The sequence below is a fragment of the Budorcas taxicolor genome, chromosome 5 (genome assembly GCF_023091745.1).
Source record: "Budorcas taxicolor isolate Tak-1 chromosome 5, Takin1.1, whole genome shotgun sequence".
NCBI classification, from domain to species: Eukaryota; Metazoa; Chordata; class Mammalia; order Artiodactyla; family Bovidae; genus Budorcas; species Budorcas taxicolor.
The window spans coordinates 57423557-57446474 of record NC_068914.1 but is presented as its reverse complement, the minus strand read 5'-3'; the positions used below and the strand labels follow the sequence as shown (position 1 = coordinate 57446474).

The window sequence follows — 22918 nt, the reverse complement described above, 5'->3', positions numbered from 1 at the left end:
AGGACTTGGACTGAAATAAAGGAGTAAATGATAAATAAAGATGCATATTCTTTACAAGGCAGAACTGTCCTTCTACCCTCTTGGGGATTTCCTCTTGGAAATCATGAAACTAAGAAACCTGAGGAATAAAATAATCAGAGACTGACACCCAGGTTCGTAGGGAAAGGTCAGAGAGGACACTTCCACCTCCCGAAGATCAAAAAGTAACTTACTTTAAATTCTCTCTGAAAAGGAATAATTTGTTTTAAATGGGGAAAAGGGATCAAGCAGGGAGAGAACTCAGTAACCCAATGCTCATGCCCAACAATCACTTACTTTGTAGATGGTGGGTAAGATCTGTTTCATTTTCAGTCTGTGAAAGACAAAGACATCATAAACGGCGGAAACTGCCAGGACCGTGACTCCTTGCTCCTTCCATAACATGCTGCATCCGGCGCACATTCCCGTCCCCAGGAACCAGCCCCAGGTCCTGGCCGAGGAGCCTCTTGTAGAACAGTGTTTCATGTAGCAGAGCAAGGAGAGGAGGAAGAAGAAACTGGCCCCCACATCAGCCCGGCCCACGATTCCTGCCACTGCCTCCGTGTGGATGGGATGAGAGGCGAACATCAAGCCAGCCATGAAGGTCCAGTACCCGTCCCCAAGGAGGACCTTAGAGAAGTTTGTGAAGAGACCAGTGACCGCGGCGTGCAACAGCACGTTGACCAGATGGTAGCTCCAGGGATTCAGCCCTCCAATGGCATGGTTCAGGCGGAAAGAAAGAGTGCAGAGGGGCCGGTAGGACTTGTGGCTGCCGCTGTGGGTTAGCAGGGTCCCCCAAAAGTCATTGTAGAAAATGTGGGTCCAGGGGGTTTCTGGGAGAAGGTCCTGGTTCGTCTTGATAGCACGGCTAAAAAACAAAGAAAAGAAATCAAATGTAAAAGACAGAAAGGAAAAAAAGAAAACACACTGCTAAAATATACTGCTGAAACATCGCCTTCCCGCGTAGCTGTCTCTTCACGTGGTTTTAGATGGGCTTCCAGGTGTACGTGATTAATGCAGAAAAGCCTTAGAGCGGCTTCACAGCGAGAGTGAATTCAGAGCCTCCCCTTCACACTAAAGGTGCCACAATTAGGGTTGTATTTCTTCTACGCAAGTTTTTCTTCTTTGTTTGAATGCAAATACCTTTGGAGAATGAATGCAGTTTCCATCCCTTTAGTTCAGTTCAGTTCAGTCGCTCAGTCGTGTCCGACTCTTTGCGACCCCATGAATCGCAGCACGCCAGGCCTCCCTGTCCATCACCAACACCCGGACTTCACTCAGACTCACGTCCATCGAGTCGGTGATGCCATCCAGCCATCTCATCCTCTGTCGTCCCCTTTTCCTCCTGCCCCCTATCCCTCCCAGCATCAGAGTCTTTAGTAAAAGCTTAATAAACCAGTTGTCAAACAACTGCCCTTCTGTGGCATGATGGCTAAAAATGCAGATCCCAGGCATTAGGCTAATATAAGGCCTAAGAATAGGCATTTTTTAAGAAGCAAAGTCTCAGGTAATACTGATGTAGGGGATAGACTTAGAGGAAGGACTAGCTCTGTTAGTAGAAATAAATTTTAGATAGAATCTCTGCCCAGGGAAATGATTCCCATACATGACGATCACCTGGGGATTTCTTAACAGGCAGGCAAAGGTTCTAATTCAGTAGGTCAAGGAGGAGCCCAAGATTCCACATTTCTAACTCTTGTAATTGTTCATTTATCTTCTACACAGAAAAGCAAAGGACACTGCTTTGCAGATTCATGCATGTTCTGGAAACCTAGTGCAAGGAACATCTTGTTCCAGTTAGCTGTTGCTATTACTATTCTGCTGCTGCTGCTGCTACTAAGTCGCTTCAGTCATGTCCGACTCTGTGCGACCCCAGAGATGGCAGCCCACCAAGCTCCCCTCTCCCTGGGATCCTCCAGGCAAGAATACTGGAGTGGGTTGCCATTTCCTTCCTCAATGCATGAAAGTGAAAAGTGAAAGTGAAGTCACTCAGTCGTGTCCAACTCTTGGCGACCCCATGGACTGCAGCCTATCAGGGTCCTCCGTCCATGGGATTTTCCAGGCAAGAGTACTGGAGTGGGGTGCCATTGCCTTCTCCGATTACTATTCTACAAAGACTGTATTCTAATCTACAGAAAGTCCCTTATTAAATTCAGCTTGACCAACAACTTCTGAAATCAGGTGCACCTGGGGAGTAGAATGAACCAATTACCACTGATGTCCGTCTATGCCTGTTTTATCTACTCTGCCAAACACTATTCTAGTCCTTCTATATATATTATCTACTTATGAGAACTAGCTGACTTTTCTAGATATTCAATAAAAGGCAGAAGATCTGTTAAAATCATGTTTTAAGAAGTACTCAAGGTGACAGACAGTTCTCCAATGTCTATCCTCCCCTTTTCCCACACTTACAACATCTTTAGTTTTTAGCTGAGTCTTCTGGAAAAAAAGAAAAGATCCTGTCTTCCTTGGCTGTTAAATATGGTCACATGACTAATATTTGCCACTGACTAATATTTGGCCAGTGGAACACAGAGAGAGAATTACTTCTTCTGGGAAAAAGTATCCTTAAAAAGAAAAAGCTTAGTATTCTTCCGTCCTCTACCCCTCTACCTCCTTTCTGCTGGAGCACAGATGTAATAGCTGGAGTTCCAGCAGCATCATGACCCATAAGATGTCCTTAGGAATAGAAATCATGCCCAACAGAGCATAAGACTGAAGGAAACGCAGGCCCTGTCATAGTAGACCATACCAGCTCTGGACAAACTACATGAGTATGAGAAATAAATTGCTATCTTGTTTAAGGTGCAATATTTAGGGTGTTGTACTTCCCTTGTGGCTCAGATGGTAAAGTGTCTGCCTGCAATGCGGGAGACCCAGGTTCGATCCCTGGGTCAAGAAGATCCCCTGGAGAAGAAAATGGCAGCCCACTCCAGTACTCTTGCCTGGAAAATTCCATGGACAGAGGAGCCTGGTAGGCTACAGTCCATGGGGACATGATTGAGTGACTTCACTTTCTTCCTTCTTTATTTAGGGTATTAGCAAGTGGCAGCTGAATCTACTCATCAGTGAAATCCTTTGTTAACAGAAGACCTACTATATCACGGTGGTTTGATTTTCCAATTTGATTTGATTTTTACAAGGCTCTGTGTACTGACTGTGTATAAATGAATTTCCATATAAATTGGCTTTTAAAATATTAGAAACAGATGTTATTCTGGATCCATTAAATTAAAACACCTTGTTATGACATTCATCAAGAGCCTACCCCAGAAGTAATTGCTTAAGACTTGATGGGTTATAATTAAAATTTTAAAGAAATATGAAAAACTGCCAAACAGTGTTGTCAGAGAAAGCTGATTTCAAGCCATTGAGAATAAAAAGCCAACTGGCCTCCACTAAACATTAACTAAATACTGATGTGAATTTCTCTAATATCAATGCAGAAACACATATTCAAAGTCGGGGCAGCACAAAACTCAACAGCAGAACACTGTGGGATAAGACTCGGCTGATTTAGCAAGGAAAGCTGAGAAGCACGTTTTGTTTAGGACAATACTTTACCCTTTCAGTGGCAGACCCATACAGGATGCAGCCATGTTCCCTAAACCAGGTTTTCTACATGCTATTAGTTCAGTTCCACAACAAGCTTTCCTTTTCAAGTGAAAGAAAAAAAAAAAAAAAACTTAAAAAAAATTGGTTCAAAGTCGCCAGGATTTCTTATGTCCAAAGCAATAAATCTAGTAATCCGCAGCAGCCATCAAGATATAAGACTAACTCCAATGAAACAAGAATTTCCAAACAAAAGACAAAACTAACAAATCTCATAATTTCACGGTGAGGAAAAAACTGAGGTACAGCCCTAAATTTTCTGCACTGTAGGATAAAAAAGGAAAGAGCAAACAGCATCAATAAAACAAAAATGTAAGAGCAAAGGAACATTTCACCCATGTTCAAAATATACTCCACTAGTGGAGACATAAGTCTGATAAAATTATCTGATGGGTGTTATCTTATTAGGTAGGTTTTTATTTACTCAATGGATGTTATGGCATAAGAACATGAAATAAGACTAAATTATACTGGGCTTTAGAACAAAACTCATCACACACATGCAAGTCAGTGATAAGGGATGAAATATACATCCCTTTCATCATATTAAGGAAGAAATGGACCAAAAGGGATTTAATAGAACCTAAACAATCTGCCAGCAAAATGAGAAGCAAAGGTAGTCATTCAACACTAAACAAAATAGGTTCTCATCTGTTTGAATTTTCTTACCTGAGTCCAAAACTGAAAGAGGGAAACCTCTTCTGCTATTTCTCAGCTAAAAGAAAGGCTTAAGTCAAAACAAAATTTCATGCTATTATAATCTGAAGTTACTTCTGTGAGTGGGTATTGACAATTCAAAAGACACTAAGGAATTAGGAAATTTTCACTCCAGGAAAGACGAAGAATGTTGAAGTAGCAGATGTGGGAAAAAAAAAAATGTAGGCAGAATTCTCCAGAGAACACAGGACTAGGAGACTGTCTTTCGAAACAAAAAGATCTATTCTCTCAAGTCTTCAAGAGGGGTTTAACCTATTTTCAGTTTTGTTCATTTGTGGCTCTTTGTTTTTTGCTGCCTTATGATTTTTCCTTTAAAAAATGTTGACAAAGGCCAACACTGTTATAAAGTTGATGAATGATGTGACACCACCATCCCAACTGTCCTTGTGTGTGTTTCTCTGCTATTTTTTTCCTGTCCATTGACCTTTTCAGTCACAAGCACCCACATAAATGATGACCATTAGTCCTTCAGAGCAGGAATGATGCTTACATTTTCCAAACATCAAATGGCACACTCTCCCCCAAGTGCTTTCAACTGTTCTACTAAAAACTAGTAAAAGCCAAACTTAAAAAAAGCAAAAAAAATAAATAAATTTTTTTAGGTGATGGACTGAAATTTGTTCTGCAGGATAAAAAAGAAAGAGCATATATCCTTTGTTAATCTGCCCTGCTTCTGTGCTACCCAAGCACACCTATCTCCAGGAAAGGCAGTGAGATGCAGTAGTTACAAAAGGTGATTCTGGAACCAACTGGACGAATTACTGCACCTCTCTGTACCTCAGTTTTCTTATCTGCAAAATAAGGATAACAACTGTACTTGCTTTATAGGACCATTTTGAGGAGTTAATGAGTTAGTAAGCAAAACACACAGTGTTACATGTAATATATGTAACACACTGCTATCATTATTAGTATTATTATCACCATTAACTATGGTTTTCCAGTGGTCATGTATGGATGTGAGAGTCGGACTGTGAAGAAAGCTGAGCACGAAAGAATAGATGCTTTTGAACTGTGGTGTTGAAGAAGACTCTTGAGAGTCCCTTGGACTGCAAGAAGATCCAACCAGTCCATTCTGAAGGAGATCAGCCCTGGGTGTTCTTTGGAAGGAATGATGCTAAAGCTGAAACTCCAGTACTTTGGCCACCTCATGCGAAGAGTTGACTCATTGGAAAAGACTCTGATGCTGGGAGGGATTGGGGGCAGGAGGAGAAGGGGACGACAGAGGATGAGATGGCTGGATGGCATCACAGACTTGATGGACGTGAGTTTGAGTGAACTCCGGGAGCTGGTGATGGACAGGGAGGCCTGGCGTGCTGCGATTCATGGAGTCACAAAGAGTCGGACACGACTGAGCCACTGAACTGAACTGAACTGAACTGATCACCATTAATACAAAACAATTATTGCTCCAGCCATCTATGAAGACACAGCGCTCTTTCTTCATGTTTACAGCTGTCAACATCTATGCATTGTGGTCATGACTGTTTCACTTAAAAATCCTTTAAGATTTAATGACACTCTCAGAACAAAATAATAAACATTTACAACATTTTAGTCTTTTCCTATTCTTCTCTTTTTTTTCCCCACATAATAGTCTTTTAATAGACTTGATAATAAAAAAGTAACGTAATTGCATACAAGCAAACTTCTATCTTCTTTGACTTCCTCTTTCCAACACTCCTTGGCTACCATCTCCTTCAGACTTTTCTCACAATTGCGGACATTTCTTCCCAGTTCTGTCTCCTGACCTTTGCTCACTCTATACTTTTCACCTTGGTGGTCATCATCTCCAATGCCTGCAACCAGGGGACACTTTCTCATCAACAGCTTCAGCCTGGGTGGTGCTCATGAGTCTACACGTCTACTGGCCCAGGTGATAGCTGTACCTGAATGATGAAATTGACACCAAATGGACAGTTATCCTCTCTAGAGCACAGCTTCTTTACTAAGTTGGTGGATGAACTTCTCACAAATTGTTGCGCTGAAGTTCAAATGGGGCAATGTTAAATTGTTTGAAATCTACTTTGCCTGGTGTCATGGACTGGTTTTTCCAAACATCTTCTTCTAGTTAACAGTGTCCTGTTTTTCCTTTTGAGAGCAGGCCAAATCCACTCTCCATTCATGTGAACAGTGAAGCTGTTGTCCTCAGCTCCTGAGGAAAGCTATCTTATGATTTGGCAAGTCAGTGTACTATATCCCTCATCCTCATTTCCAGCCACAAGACCTGACTTAGCAGCCAGCCAGGTCAATCGCAGTCAAAGCAGCACCAATAATCTCCTGGGAAAGGACATCTTAGGGGAATGAGATCAGCCCGAGGGGTGCTAAAGGCCCTGAAGACAGAGCCTAAGGATGAGGCCAGCACAAACAAAAGGGAACCCAGATCAAGGAGACAGAGAGGCAGTTAATTCCTAGTGCAGCTGGAACCTGTCTTCTCTCTTTGCTCCTACATCTACTTTCAATTTGGTTAAGGATAATTTGACACTGGTCAGGACCTCAGAGAAAAATTCAACATGCAAATTTCCCTTCAATCTCCTCTAACTTCTCTTTCTCTTCCCCTCATTCAGGTTTCCTTCATTTCTGACTTCTCCTGCTTAGGAGATTTACTAAAAGTGACCGTTGATTATTTTGTTTCCTTCTTTAGGCTCTAAGTCCCCTTATGGAAAGAAAATATTTTCTCCAATGTGAAATATATATTAGGCACATAACAAATATTTGTTAAACTGAACTAAATAGTCATCCCTGCCTGCTTTCATTTCCCTTTTGATCTATTATGCATGCTGTGGATAGAGAAACTTCCTGAAATTTAACTCCTGAAGTATAACCCTAACACCATCACTCTGCTTCACAAGACTCCCTCCATCACGCCCTATTTCTTACCATAATAAACACCCCTCTAAGCCCAGAGTTCACAGCCAATCCCATTATGACTTCTAGGCCAATCTCCCATTACTTTTCCACATGCATCCTAATGTCAACTTGAATTTCCCAGCTCTCAGGCCTTTGCTCAGACCATTTTTTTCCCTTTTCTGCCTGAACTGCTGTTCTTCAACCAGAGTCTGTATGTATGCGAGGACTCAGTTGTGTCCGACTCTTTGTCACCCCATGAACTGGGGCCCACTTGGCTCTTCTGTCCATGGGATTATCCCGGCAAGAATACTGGCATGGTTTGCCATTTCCTCCCCCAGGGAATCTTCCAGGCCCTGGGATTGTGTCTCCTGTGGCTCCTACATTGGCAGGCAGATCCTCTTCCACTTGAACCAGCTGGGCAGTCCATTCAACCAGTTTATATCTGTCCAAATGTGCTTCCATCACCAATGCTCGTTGGTGATGCCACAGTCTCCCCCAAAGTATTTACTAGTTATTGTTGCAAATCTACTAGATTTGACTTTGCACACTGCCACATTCCCATTAAGAACACTGACTTCCTACTACCGTCATCAGGGATCTTAAATGGAATGATATGTGAAAGGCATTTCAGAAGAGAAGGAAACACATGCTGAAGTCAGGACACAGGTGATTTTAATAGTTCCCCTCCTCTACCCTATTGAAAATCACAGCTCAACAAAACGGATTGATTCTGTCTGAAGAAAATTATTCATCCACTCGTTTCTTCATTCATTTCATGTTGAGCTAAGGCAATGGCACTCCCACTCCAGTACTCTTGCCTGGAAAATCCCATGGACGGAGGAGCCTGGTGGGCTGCAGTCCATGGGGTCACTGAGGGTCGGACACGACTGAGCAACTTCACTTTCCGTTTTCACTTTCATGCATTGGAGAAGGAAATGGCAACCCACTCTAGTGTTCTTGCCTGGAGAATCCCAGGGACGGGGGAGCCTGGTGGGCTGCCATCTATGGGGTCGCATAGAGTCGGACACGACTGAAGCAACTTAGCAGCAGCAGCAAACACTATAAAGGGCACTGCAGATAGAATGGTGAGCAAAATAGATGCACTGACTTCAAGAAACAGTCTAGGAGAAGAGGCAAAGATGTGTACAAGCAATCTCACTGCAGCACGATAAATACTCCTCTAGCACGAAATCGTGATTGCTGTGGGAGAATAGAAGAGACTCCTGAAAGTCTTAGCGGATCAAGAGATTGCTGGGGGGAAAGTATGTCTACATAAATGGAAGGAGTTAAAAGGAGTTGAATTGGGAGATTACCAGACTAATGGGCAATATTTTCAAAGACCATGAGGCAGGAGAGAAGGTGGTGAGCTTGGGTTCTGGAAAAAAAAAAAAAAAGCAATAGGTTGGTTGGGCTGGAGTATAGTTTGAAGAATAGAGCGGCAGGGAGCACTGGCATTTACTCTGTGTTACTACTTTCCATCATGATATGGAGAGCAATGTTGCTAGACATCAAGCTCACCCATGGTCATCAGGTCCAACTCAGCTATTGTCTTGTTAGAACTTGCATTACTTCCCCAATGCACTGTTAATACCTAAGAAACAGAACAGCTTCTTATTTATCTTTCGGAGCCCTGCACATAGGAGGCATTCAATATGTATTGTTGAACTGAATTCTAACTAGAAACGATTGGTATTGATGAACTGCATTCATCTTTTAGAAAAAAACTACATTGTTTTAAGTATAGAGAGAATTATCACTTTCATCTAAAAGCAGTTCATTCACTCAGTAATAATTAACTGAGAAAAACCATCAGGGTAATCAGCTTACCCAAAAGTCTTTGGCACACATTTGCCACTTAACTTTCATTAGAGTCCTTCTTTAGGGATAAGTCATTATATTTAGAAAGCTCAAGTTAATAGCAAATACTTAGCTACCAGGCTAGGGAAGTGAAATATACACTATAACATCTGAGGGTTGGTCTTAGTCTGGGGAGAAGAAATGCATTTCAAATTTCTGGAGGAAGGTCTACAGGTAGAGCAAATAAAGGATGGTGCAGAGACCTGTTCTGGTTCTGGGACATACTAGTTTTCTCTCAGGTCCTGCAGAAATGGAAGGCACTAGGGCAGAAATGGTATGGACCTAACAGAAGCAGAAGATATTAAGAAGAGGTAGCAAGAATACACAGAAGAACTGCAAAAAAAAAAAAAAAAAAATCTTCATGACCAATATAATCACAATGGTGTGATCATTCACCTAGAGCCAGACATCCTAGAATGTTAAGTCAAGTGGGCCTTAGAAAGCATCACTACAAACAAAGCTAGTGGAGGTGATGGAATTCCAGTTGAGATATTTCAGATCTTGAAACATGATGCTGTGAAAGTGCTGCACTCAATATGCCAGCAAATTTGGAAAACTTAGCAGTGGCCAGAGGACTGGAAAAGGTCAGTTTTCATTCCAATCCCAAAGAAAGGCAATGCCAAAGAATGCTCAAACTACCACACAATGGCACTCATCTCACATGCTAGTAAAGTAATGCTCAAAATTCTCCACACCAGGCTTCAGCAGTACATGAACCGTGAACTTCCAGATGTTCAAGCTGGTTTTAGAAAAGGCAGAGGGCCTTATGACCCAGCCATCCCACTGCTGGGCATACACACTGAGGAAACCAGAATTGAAAGAGACAATGTACCCCAATGTTCATCGCAGCACTGTTTATAATAGCCAGGACATGGAAGCAACCTAGATGTCCATCAGCAGATGAATGGATAAGAAAGCTGTGGTACATATACACAATGGAGTATTACTCAGCCATTAAAAAGAATACATTTGAATCAGTTCTAATGAGGTGGATGAAACTGGAGTCTATTATACAGAGTGAAGTAAGCCAGAAAGAAAAACACCAATACAGTATACTAACACATATATATGGAATTTAGAAAGAGGGTAATGATAACCCTGTATGCGAGACAGCAAAAGAGACACAGATGTAAAGAACAGACTTTTGGGCTCTGTGGGAGAGGGAGAGGGTGGGACAATTTGGGAGAATGGCATTGAAACATGTATATTATCATGTAAGAAATGAATCGCTAGTCTAGGTTCAATACAGGATACAGGATGCTTGGGGCTGGTGCACTGGGATGACCCAGAGAAATGATATGGGGAGGGTGGTGGGAGGGGGGTTTAAGGTTGCGAACTCATGTACACCTGTGGTGGATTCATGTCAACGTATGGCAAAACCAATACAGTATTGTAAGGTAAAAAAATAAAATTTAAATAAAAAAAAGAAAAGGCAGAGGAACCAGAGATCAAATTGCCACCATCTGCTGGATAATGGAAAAAGAAAGAGAGCTCTAGAAAAACATCTATTTCTGCTTTATTGACTATGCCAAAGCCTTTGACTGTGTGGATCACAAGAAACTGTGGAAAATTTTGAAAGAGATGGAAATACCAGACCACTTAACCTGCCTCTTGAGAAACCTATATGCAGGTCAGGAAGCAACAGTTAGAACTGGACATGGAACAACAGACTGGTTCCAAATAGGAAAAGGAGTCTGTCAAGGCTGTATATTGTCACCCTGCTTATTTAACTTATAAGCAGACTATATCATGAGAAATGTGGGGCTGGAAGAAGCACAAGCTGGAATCATGATTTCCAGGAGAAACATCAATCACCTCAGATATGCAAATTACACCACCCTTATGGCAGAAAGTGAAGAGGAACTAAAACGCCTCTTGATGAAAGTGAAAGAGGAGAGTGAAAAAGTTGGCTTAAAGCTCAACATTCAGAAAACGAAGATCATGGCATCTGGTCCCATCACTTCATGGGAAATAGATGGGGAAACAGTGGAAATAGTGTCAGACTTTATGTTTTTGGGCTCCAAAATCACTGCAGATGGTGACTGCAGCCATGAAATTAAAAGACGCTTACTCCTTCAAAGGAAAGTTATGACCAAACTAGATAGCATATTCAAAAGCAAAGACATTACTTTGCCAACAAAGGTCCGTCTAGTCAAGGCTATGGTTTTTCCACTGGTCATGTATGGATGTGAGAGTTGGACTGTGAAGAAAGCTGAGCGCCGAAGAACTGATGCTTTTGAACTGTGGTGTTGGAGAAGACTCTTGAAAGTCCCTTGGACTGCAAGGAGATCCAACCAATCCATTCTAAAGGAGATCAGGCCTGGATGTTCATTGGAAGGACTGACGCTGAAGCTGAAACTCTAATACTTTGGCCACCTCATGCGAAGAGCTGACTCACTGGAAAAGACTGATGCTGGGAGGGATTCGGGGCAGGAGGAAAAGGGGACGACAGAGGATGAGATGGCTGGATAGCATCACCAACTCAATGGACATGAGTTTGAGTAAACTCCAGGAGTTGGTGATAGACGGGTAGGCCAGGTGTGCTGTGATTCATGGGGTCGCAAAGAGTCAGACACAACTAAGCGACTGAACTGAACTGAACTGAACTGATGCTTTAGATGAATTTATCATTAACAACATAACACATTCCATCTCCTCCTACTAGATTGTAAACCCTTCAATGGCAGAGATTGAAGAAACTCCTAAGAAACTAGACTTTTTAAAAAAATGTAAATTGAGCTGTCTTGATGTTGGATGAAAAGAGGCCACAGGCATAAAAAAGTGCCTGTTGTCAAACATCTAAGGGACACGGTCCCCAAGTAACTGCTAGCTTTGCAAGATGGTTAAGTCTGAGAACGCTCAGCCTTGTAACTAAAGAATATTCTTAGTGGTCCCCTCTTCCATCCCTTTAGGAGTTTTTCCTATAAGCAATAAAGGAGTTTTATGAGCTATATGTAAACAGCAACCCTCTCCAGTCCCCCACCCCCAAAACAAAGAAAGTAAGGATCTGATTAAACATGGCCCCAGAAGCAGCTAAACTGAGCCCCAGAGCTGTCGCAGATTCAGATTCACTCTCTAAAGCTTCCCAGACTAGAGTTTTCCCAGACACCCTCTTGTCTTGGTGGGAGAAAATGAAAAGGATGAACCTTGACTAAGTAAGTGTCTTTAGTTCCACAAATAAATCAATGCTTCCATGTTCAGAGTTTCTACAGGAAATGGTCAAGAAAAAACTCAATAATCCATGTAAAAGAAAGCTGCTGATTTAAAATGAAAACTTCTGGGACCTCTCTGGCAGCCCAGAGGCTAGCACTCCGCACTTCCACTGCAGTGGGTCACGGGGAACTAACAACCTGCAGATGATGGCATGCCATGTGGTGCACCCAATAAAAACGTAAGTAAAATAACTTTTTTTTAAATTATAAAATTAAAACTTCTGTTACCTAAAAATGTTTATTCAAGTATTAACATGAAAAGCATTTTGCAAGATTAAAGCAAAATCTAATAGCATGGGATCATCATGAAAACCATACTCCAAGCACTTAATTTCACTGATTAAAACAGTCCTCTACCATAATATTAGCTTCTTAACAACTTAAAAGTTTTTCATTGCCTTGCAAATTGCATGATAAAAAATACTTTCCACACATTTACTTCTTCACTATATCTATATGATGCCACCATAACATAAAATATTATACTTACAACTCACCTCCTTCGCATTGGCACTAAGTTCAATCAGTCTCAAAAGCATAATGAAAATATCTTTATTCCTAATTTTCCAGACTTTAAATAAGCAACATCTAGATGAGGTTTTGGGCTTCCCTGATATGAAGAGACTTGGGATTGATCCCCTGGAGAAGGAAATGGCAAACCACTCCAGTATTCTTGCCTAGAAAATTCCATGGACAGAGGAGCCAGGTGGGCTACAGTCTATGGGGTTGCAAAGTCAGACATGACTAAGCAAACACACACAACAATAACAAGAGGAGGTTCCATGAAGCTTTTTCACTTTCAAAAGTTAACTCCAAGTTTAAGAACCACTTCAGTATACTACTTTGTATATTTTATGAATTTCAGTTTCACAGGTTTTCATAAATTCATAGTTCTATTAAAAGGTAATTCAATTTTGATTTTCTTAAATTTTATATTATGTTTCCCTTACAATTGGGTCTGTGCATTAAAGTGTGACTGGTTCCTTATAATTTTTCCACTTTAAAATATTACAGGACTTCCCTGGTGGTCCCATGATTAAAATTCTGGACTTTCACTGCAGTGGGTTCAGGTTTGAGCCCTGGTCAGAGAACTAAGATCCTGTGTGTCATGCAGCCAAAAAAACAAACAAAAAGTTACAAATGTTTGTCTTTTCGAAGAGCAGAAATGAATATGAGATTATATATTTTAATATAATTCGAAGCTTTCAAAAGAAACAGGACTCTATCAGACACTAGAATCCAAGAAAGAACACAAGCATAACCATGCGATTCCACGAACACCTATTTTGTGTGTAGTCTTCTTCTGTGTGCTTTTATAGAATAAAAGATGATGATGTACCTTTGTGCTTAAGAATTTGATTATCCAGATGCATTCTAAATAGGTAAGCATGGCAATCTTAGAATACACCTTTCCAGTTAAAACATTTGCCTATGTACATAAACATGCTGTACACATTTCAGAATAGATATGCTAAAGTACATGGAAGTTTTTCCAACTAGTCAAGTATTACCTAAAAAAAAAAAAAAAAAAAAATCATATCCTTGAGAAGGGATCGTAAAATCGTCACTTAAAGTAAACAGGAAAACTGCCTTCCGGCTAAGACCACTGCTTGAGAACCCACTGAGAGCTCTTGCTGCCAGATCCTGGAAAGCAGGGGAAATCTTTTTCCAACCAAGAAACTAACAGGCTTTAAGAAAACAGGCACTGGGAGATGGGACGATATTCACACTACATCATCCAGATGTCTGGCTTATCTGTAAGCCTAACTCCTGTCTTCTCTGAATTAAGTCTTAACCAAATCACCGTTCTTTATCCATGCACCTCCTTCAGCCAAAGAGATGAGCCAAGTAGCTTCTTTTAGCCAAATGTTTGCAATGATCTTTTGTCTCTTCTACTTAAAATTTTCCACATGCTGCCAATGTATCCCTCACAGGTACTTTTGTTATAATACTACCTTGCATTTATATCATGACTTTACATTTTACAAAATGTGCTCATGTTCATGGCTATCTTGAATCCTTGTCACCACCCCCATGAGTAAGCAGATGTGGACATGCCAAGTTAGCAGTCTTGCCAGAGACAAGTGCACTGGTAAAGATCAGAGCCACTCACACTGGAATCCAAACCTCGTTTCCTTGTCTGCTGCCGACCCGATATTATGGGCTCAACTGTGGGCTCCTAAAATCCATATGTTGAATCTTTAAGTGCCTCAGAATGTGACTACACTTGGAAATCAGGCTTTAAAGAGGTAACGAAGTTAAAATGAGGCCATTAGGCTGGGCCCTAATGCAATCTAATAACTGGTGTCATCAACAAAATTTGGACACACAGAGAAACAGGAGAGGCATATGGGCACAGAAAGAAATAAATAAATAAACGTGCAGATCAACAAGAAGGTGGACATCTGCAAGCCAAGAAGAGGCCTCAGGGGAAACCAAACCTTCTACACCTTGTTCTCTGGCTTCAACCCTCCAGAACTGTGAGAAAATACATTTCTGTTGTTTAAGCAACCTATTCTGTGGGATTTTGGTATTGCTGTCCACATACACCCTACTATACCATAGAGACGATCATACATAATTACATACACTCTCCTCTTTATCCTTCAGAGTTTCCGAGCAACTAGATTTCACACAAAAGCTGTATCTGCCCAATACTATGTCTGGTGCTCTGTTTTTGATGACAGGGGTTGAACTGCTTTGTAAGCTTAAATAGGACGTTCAGAGGTATCTTATTCTTAGTTCTGCCAGGATTTGTCTACATGCTTTATCAGAGAGGGGGAAATGTTCTGTTCATGCCAATGAAGCATTAACTCTAACTAAACACACATAATAAAACAAGTGTTACTTCATATTTACACTGAGATCACAAAGCTTACAAAGCACGCACACACATTATCTCCTTTTATTCTCACAATACTGCTTTAAAATAGAAAACTAAGCTGGATGGGTTAAGTTAATTAAAGAACATATACTTAATAAGAGGCAGAGAAAGACCTTGAACACTGTTCCCTAAACTACTCCATTTAACCTTCAAAGCAGCTCTGTTCCTCCACATGGACAATAAATCTCCCACAAGAAGTGTTTGTAAGATGATTTGAAAGTAAAATCCTAGCCTATTATTGCATTTTGTCTGGAATCCATATATCTGCCCTCAAGACTCAATAAGGCTACAAAATGCTCTTGTGCCATATTCTTTTAATTTCTACATTCTGGAAAGAAAGTCTTCTTTTAACACTAAGGAGTCTTGGAAAACGTGAGTCAAAGGAAGGTGTTACTTGTCTCCCAGTGACGGGTGAAAAAGGCAGCTTTATAAAAACCAAAAACTAACCTATAATTTCATATTACAAACTATAATAGAAAACATATTCTGGCAGAAATTGTGCTGTCTGCATCCCTTTTCAGCCATAAAATAGTTATACACACACATATACATCTGAGAAAGATCAGACTTTAAACATATTGTAGCAACACACACACAACATGGGACGTTTCACCAGGACTGCCTGTGATGACAGGAGACACAGACATCCCTACAATCAAACCAGCCTCACAGCTGAAGTAGAGAGTCTTTTTGGACACAAGAATAGATGAGCTCTGATGAAAAACAGATAGGCAAGGGGAAAACGCTCTAATTTAAAACTAACACAGATGAGCCTACACAAAGTACCCAAACATTTGGTCCACAAACCACCAGCAAGTCTCTAATTTGACATGGAAGGCAAGAGATATTTCATCCCAGAACGAGGAAAGAAAGATATTAACTCTACCATTCAAATATATCAGCATTCCCAAACAGAGTAATTTCTAATATATATTAGATGTCATTCCCTGACCAAGCTTTAATTATCAGGAAATAAATCAAACTTCAGGAAGCCCTGACACTTTTTACTCTGTGGCCCTTTAAATAAATCACATGGTAGGCATTTAAAATACTTATGCTGAACAATGAAAACTATCATCTTTCTCAGATCTCATGTTATAAACAGGACAAATTGTGAAGCACCAACATGCCCCTTTAAGACTCTTCAGGATGGTATATTTTACCTTTTTTCTGGCCCCTGAATCCTCAGACTTGGAAGAGCTGGATATAAGAAGGGTCTGTTTTACCCTCTGTATCTAAGACTACTAGATCCTCCACAAAACTAGAAATCTCAATACAGACCACAAGATCATTTTTGCTCTGTATTAACCATCACTGCTGGAGAAAGGCAATGGCACCCCACGCCAGTACTCTTGCCTGGAAAATCCCATGGACGGAAGAGCCTGGTGGGCTGCAGACCATGGGGTCGCTGAATCAGACACAACTGAGTGACTTCACTTTGACTTTTCACTTTCATGCACTGGAGACGGAAATGGCAACCCACTCCAGTGTTCTTGCCTAGAGAATCCCAGGGGTGGGGGAGCCTGGTGGGCTGCCGTCTGTGGGGTTGCACAGAGTCGGACACGACTGAAGCGACTTAGCAGTAGCAGCAACCATCACTGCCTTCATTAAACATAGTTTCTGTCACCCTGTCCATTGCCAATAAAAGAAAAAAATTTTTAACACATAACTATCCAGGCTAATTAAATAAATTCACAAGTAATGAAACAAACAAGCAGAACCTTTCTGTAAGAAATGGGAGATAGTATTTAATCAGAGGAATCTAAGCATAACAGATCCAATTTTTCACTCCAATCTATAAGAAAATAATCTACATCTTTTATCTGAAGCAACTCCTAAAAGCCATGTTAAGTGTAAAACACACACACACATATATATATATACAGAGTACACACTCTAGAGTTAGCCAAATCTCAATTCAAATGTTACCTCTTGAATATACTAACTGGATGAGTCAGTATTCTCATCTATAAACTGCTGTTCCTGGGGGAAGATAAAGTAAGATAATAATGAAATAAGGTTAACTCCTGACACACAGTAGTTGCTTAGCAAATGGCTGTTCTCACAGTGAATCACCTCCCTTGCCTTCCTGGAGCCTGCACTATACCACTCTACAACATCGAATTCCATCTAGCATTTAGTTCCTGGCATTGTTTATCTTTTCTCTTAGCATATTCTTCAGATCCTTTTGTTCCTCTCTCCCTCACCACACCCACTTGAAATTGTGCCTGCATTCATCATTAATTAATCCCATTAGCCTAACTTAAGAGAGTAAGAATGATGTTCCCAGAGGTCTAACTCATCTGGGATAATGGATGACAGTAAGGTTAAGTGAAGGAACCAAAAAGGGTAACAGAAAGGAGAAAAAGTCACAGGACTGATGTCATAGAGCAGTCTAATTAGGATATTCTGGGAAGCGGCCTCATGGGATGCCCAACAGTTGTACATCATCAAAGAAGCTAGGCTTGGGTATTTCTTTTTGACAAAAGATCATCAAGTCTAATAAAATATAACGTGCTCTGCAAATTATTTTTTTTGAGCTTCCCAAGGCCTATTTTTTCTTGCACAAAGTAGGAAAAGGATTACTCCAGGAATTTCTTCTCTCTCTCTCTCTCTCTCTCTCTCTCTCTCTCTCTCTCTCACACACACACACACAGTTCATTATTTTCAAAGATACCAACTTCTAAAGAGCAGGCCAGTACATACTAAACCTTTTAAATCTTGGCTAACAAAACATAAAAGTCAACATAGTATTTGAAAGAGTCCTCTATACATTGTTCATATAAGCCAATCCTAGGCAGGTGGGCTGTAAACTGGCTATAATTTGTGACGGCCCAGAAGACAATCTAGAAGAGTTTAAGATCAGAAATGTGATCATCTTGTAAGAAAAGGCAATGTCACACACTCTATCATGGTCATTCCACTCAGAGCAGATGGATTTTCACATTGAAAAACTAACATTAAAAGTTGCCTTGGGGAGGAGAACATAACAGACATCCCCAAATGCTATATCGCTCTGCCTTCCAATGGCTTCTTTTCTGGGGGCATCCTGGAGAGAAGTTCAATCTTTCTAATGGGAATATAACTGTACGACAACCCTCCAAGGGCATTTAACATCTAAAAAGAAACTCCAAACTCTGCCGTCTTTAAAAAGCAGGAGGTCACTGGGAAAAGTCATTTTTCAAAGCTCCAGTGAACCAGCACTCTGCTTTCAGCCAGCCACAGAGATAAGGCGTGCAGCCTCAGTAACAGAATCACCTCACTTTAATTTTTAATACTTGTCCATTCCAGGGCTTTCAAGAGGAATCAATGACTTAGAGCATCATCAATGGCTTGGACTATGTGTATGCCTAGGTTTGTTAAAGCAGAAAGGAAAATCATCTATCAGCGATTCATTTTGGATGAGTTATTTGATACAGGTTATAAAGAGAAACCTAAAGGGATCTTCTTCTCCATCCCCCCAATAAAAGAAAAAAAAAAATAATAATCTCATCATGGTCACCTCTCAGAATTTAAGTGAATAAAAAGTTTCTAGAGGGGAAGGCATGTGTTTTTTATTTCCCACTCTGAAAGCACACACAGGTATCAGTTTAAATGGCAGTGAATTCATCTGGAATTTGAAAGACCATGGGGTTCACACGTATAAAGATCAACAGTTGTTTTAGAAATTAACTACACCACATCTTAAACTTCTACATCAGTTTTAAACTGATCCAGGTGCTATCATCAGGGCAGAAACAGATGCAGTGTTAGCACATTAAACTGTGAATCCAGTTCCAACACCACTTAATGGGCTCCATATGCTGAAAATGATCACCATGGTAGGAAGTGCACTCCACCAAAAGCCCAACTTTCAAACCAAACAAGAGTTTCATTCTCTACATTAGGCTCACAAGCAACTACCCTGGAACTGATACTCTTTTTATACCGATCATGGTGCATTAGCAGTATTGAGGGTAGAAATGGTATTAGGAGAGTAAAGCAATGACAGAGAAACAAAGCCACACTTGCCACAGACATGTGGACGGCATGACACTCATGTGGTCACCACACTAAAGTCAACACTGGTCACACCAGTCTCTCTTGGCTTGTGACTCTCTCTGGATCCCCTAAGTAGCTAACGGAGGACAGAAGAATGATGAGGAACTTTATATCAAAATCACCATGACTTAACATATACATAGAACTTTCTAGTTTTCAAAGTATTTTTTATATGCATCACATGATGTCACAAAAGCTTTTCCTACTTTCTTAGAGAGGAAAATAAATGCTCTCATCCAAGATCACATAGTGAGGAAGGAGGAGGATTAAGGGGAAAAAAAATCAGATCTTTAGATTGGTGTTCAAATGCTATTTCTGCTAATCCAATGTCTCCAGTCTTGAAATTTCTGCACTGGGAAAGCCCTTGCCCCATTTAATTTACAATTACACACACACATGCATCCACACACACACAATCAATTTTTTTTAAGTTATTCTGGAAGAATAATAACATACAATAAAGCAGCACAACTGTATTTTAGTCAATCCCCTTTGGTCAATACTGTTTCTTTTGAAACTCACAGCATGGTCTAAAAGGTCTAAATGATACAAAATTAGTGCAACAAACTGGAAAGCTGTCTGGAACAGAAGGATTTCACCATAGAGTGTTCTACAGTTATTGACTTTTCTATTGATCACAAAGTCGTCTAGTCTTTAAATAACAACTTCAAAAACAGACTAATCAAATCTTGCCAAATTATTCTTTATAGTTTTCCCAATTTCAGAGTTCAACTTTGATACAAATTAATTGACTATTTAAACTCCATCGAGAAGTCACTATTCTACATTTCTTGAGTCAAGTCATTTACTTTTTAAATTCCTCTTATTTCCTGAGCTTCAGCCTTAGTACTTATTTTCATCAAGCAGACCTCTGTAGTTGGTTTATCCTGAGTCAAGCCATCTTTCAAATGTAACTCACATTAAGAATCAAAGCTTCTGTTATGACAAGGTGACAGTGCATGTCACATTCCAAGCGGTGTTGGGGGCAGGGGCAAAGGGAGGGCAATGCTTCAGAAACAGGTATAAGTTTATGTGAAAAGATCCTTCTGAAAATTAGACTTCCATCTTTATTTTTCATCTAAGAGGGTCTTATTTTTTGTTCTTTTTTTGGCTGTTGTATATATCACACAGATTAGAGACTAAGCAATCAAAAGAGACAAAAAGAAAGAAAAAAACCATGATGGTAGAATAGAAGAGAATTTTGAGTAGATTTGTGAGAGAGAACACCAACCACACAAAACCCCAACCTTCTGTCTCCACAATGACGGAGGGAGGCAGTCCAGACAGTTTTGTTTCTTCTGTCCTCTGGCTTGTCCTTACCAGTATAAGAACTGCAACCAGATAACTCTTATTAGTGGCCAAAAAAAAAGTGATAGTGGTGTTTGCATTATTTTCCTATTGTTACTATATACTTAGTAGCAAAAAATCACAAATTTATCAGCTCTCAGTTCCAAAGGCCTTAAGTCCAAAAGGGGTTTTACTGGATGGAAGTCAACGTCAGGACCGTTCTCCTCTGGAGGCTCTGGAAGAGGATCCAGTTCCTTTTCCAGCTGACAGCAGCCATTTGCCGGCTCATGGGCTCTTTCCTCCTCCTCAGAGCCAGCAACAAATTTCATCACACAACCTCTGCTTTCATCCTCTCTTCTCTGACCCACCTGCCTCTCTCTTTCCACTACAAGAACCACTGTGACTGTACCAAACCCACCCAGATAACACAGGATAATCTCCCATTTTAAATCTCTAAAGATAGCATATTCACAAGTTCTGAGGATAAGGATGTGGCTATATTTGGGAGGCCATTACTTTGCCCACCATAGTGTCCCACTTTGCTAGGGTTGTCCCAGCATATTAACAAGGTGATCGAAATCATTTCCTGACTAAAGTATACACAGGACTCCTTTTCCACAGGCTCATAGGAGCAAGAGTCAACAATCTTTGTGAACATACAAAGAATACCACTGTTTCTTACTTTCTACACTAACGAAAGGAAAACCTGATGCAAAAGGCTGGAGCTACGCTCTGATAAGACAAAGTAAAGTGGAAAATTAGCTGATAGGTAGAACAGACAAAGTCCCAAACCTTTTCCTGATTTGAATGAGAGGAACAATTTTCACAGTAAAGTTCCACATAGCTTTCATCACTGAAAACTCCCTCTAAAATCCCTCCTGCCTCAAATACAATCTGGAGGACTAGGCCTTGTAATTAAGGTAAGTGGCAGTTGTTGGCTGTGGATTTCACATACATTATGTTATAATCAGGTCTGATATTTAAAACATTAACAACTGACAGAGAATCGGCAGTGCTGAAACAGGGTTTTCTAGAGCCTCTACTACATTCAGCATTAAACTTTAAGTAGCTGGTCCTTGGGGAGGTCCAGCTCATCTCAGACGAGAGAACAAGATGGTAAAGAAAGAGAAGAGCCTCAGAAGGAATGGGAGGCTATAGCTATTTATCAACTGCAACTGTCAAACCAATGAAAACTGACTAAATATTAGTGTTCCAACAGAACTGATTTAGTTGGCCAATGATTGCTCAATGAGTATGCATTCCATTTCTAATCAGGGAAATAAAGTCAGATGCTTGATTAAAAAAAATAAAAAGAATGTATATTGATACTATTTTAAGTGGGGGGAATGATTAGATTAACAGAATTCAGTACCCAAACATATCCTGATAGAATGGAATGACCAATTGAAGTAAACCAATTGAGGTTTAATAGGGATAAGGATTAAACTCCAAGACCTAAAACTGTGCTCAAAGCCTGGAGCTACAAGATGAGAGATCATGAGTCAGCTACAAATGAATGGAAAAATACTTGAAGATTTCAGAAAAAAGGAAAATGCAGTAAGTCAGCACAACGTGGCCACCAAACAGAAAAAAAATTAAATGCAAACTCAGACTGCAATAAAAACAAACACAATACATAATCAAAGCTACGGTATCTATAACAAGGATAAAACAAGCTCAAAATATCTCAGTATTGTTATGTATTACTGTAAGCTATTATCACTGTTACTACTGCCTGTTGTTATTACACATACTAACAATAAAAAAGAGTGATGAGAAAGATTTTCTAATTCATTTTTGTTATACTCTGTAACAGAAGAATTCAAATTCACCATCTACTTTACAGGGTGGTAACATTCAAGCTAATATCCTCATTTTCAGAATGATTAAGTCAGTTATCCAAGGTTACCTAACTTTAGGGAACCATTTGAGAAGAGACTTTAAAACTGGAATATATTCAAAGAAGCAAACAAAATGACATGTGAATCTTGGAAGCATGTCACTTGGGGAACTTTTGAAGAAAAGAGGTTTATTTATCCAAGTAAAAGGTTAACTTAGAAGAACAAAAATAAATTTCTCCAAATTATCATCACATCAAATTAAGACTTGATCTAAACTTACCATGAAGACAGAGATCATGAAATTACTTACTCACAGTTTGATACTGAGCTACATGGAAGAACTTGAATGTCTAGTGATGGAACGCACCACTTCAAAGGTTAGTGAGTTCTCCAAAACAGAGGCAAGATGGTCATGATGAATAAGATCAGATGAGAGCTATACTAGATATATTTCAAGTACACTCCACATTTGGGGATTCAATGATGCTCTCTATCTCTGTAGAATACCACATCTAAAACCGAGATTCAGAACACAATATTTCTCATTCCTTAAGTGATTTATACAGAACCTTCATGATTTCCATCACACAAATATA

The 22918-nt window shown here is 40.1% G+C and overlaps 1 protein-coding gene across 1 annotated transcript in view; it reads right to left on the bottom strand.

Annotated features, from left to right (window-relative positions):
• The window catches only part of TMTC2 (transmembrane O-mannosyltransferase targeting cadherins 2), a 429922-nt gene that overhangs the window by 260333 nt on the left and 146671 nt on the right, over positions 1–22918 (bottom strand). Inside the window, exon 2 of the mRNA XM_052641014.1 lies at positions 316–886. Coding sequence (XP_052496974.1) covers positions 316–886 — 571 coding nt within the window. The remainder of the gene's footprint in view (positions 1–315; positions 887–22918) is intronic.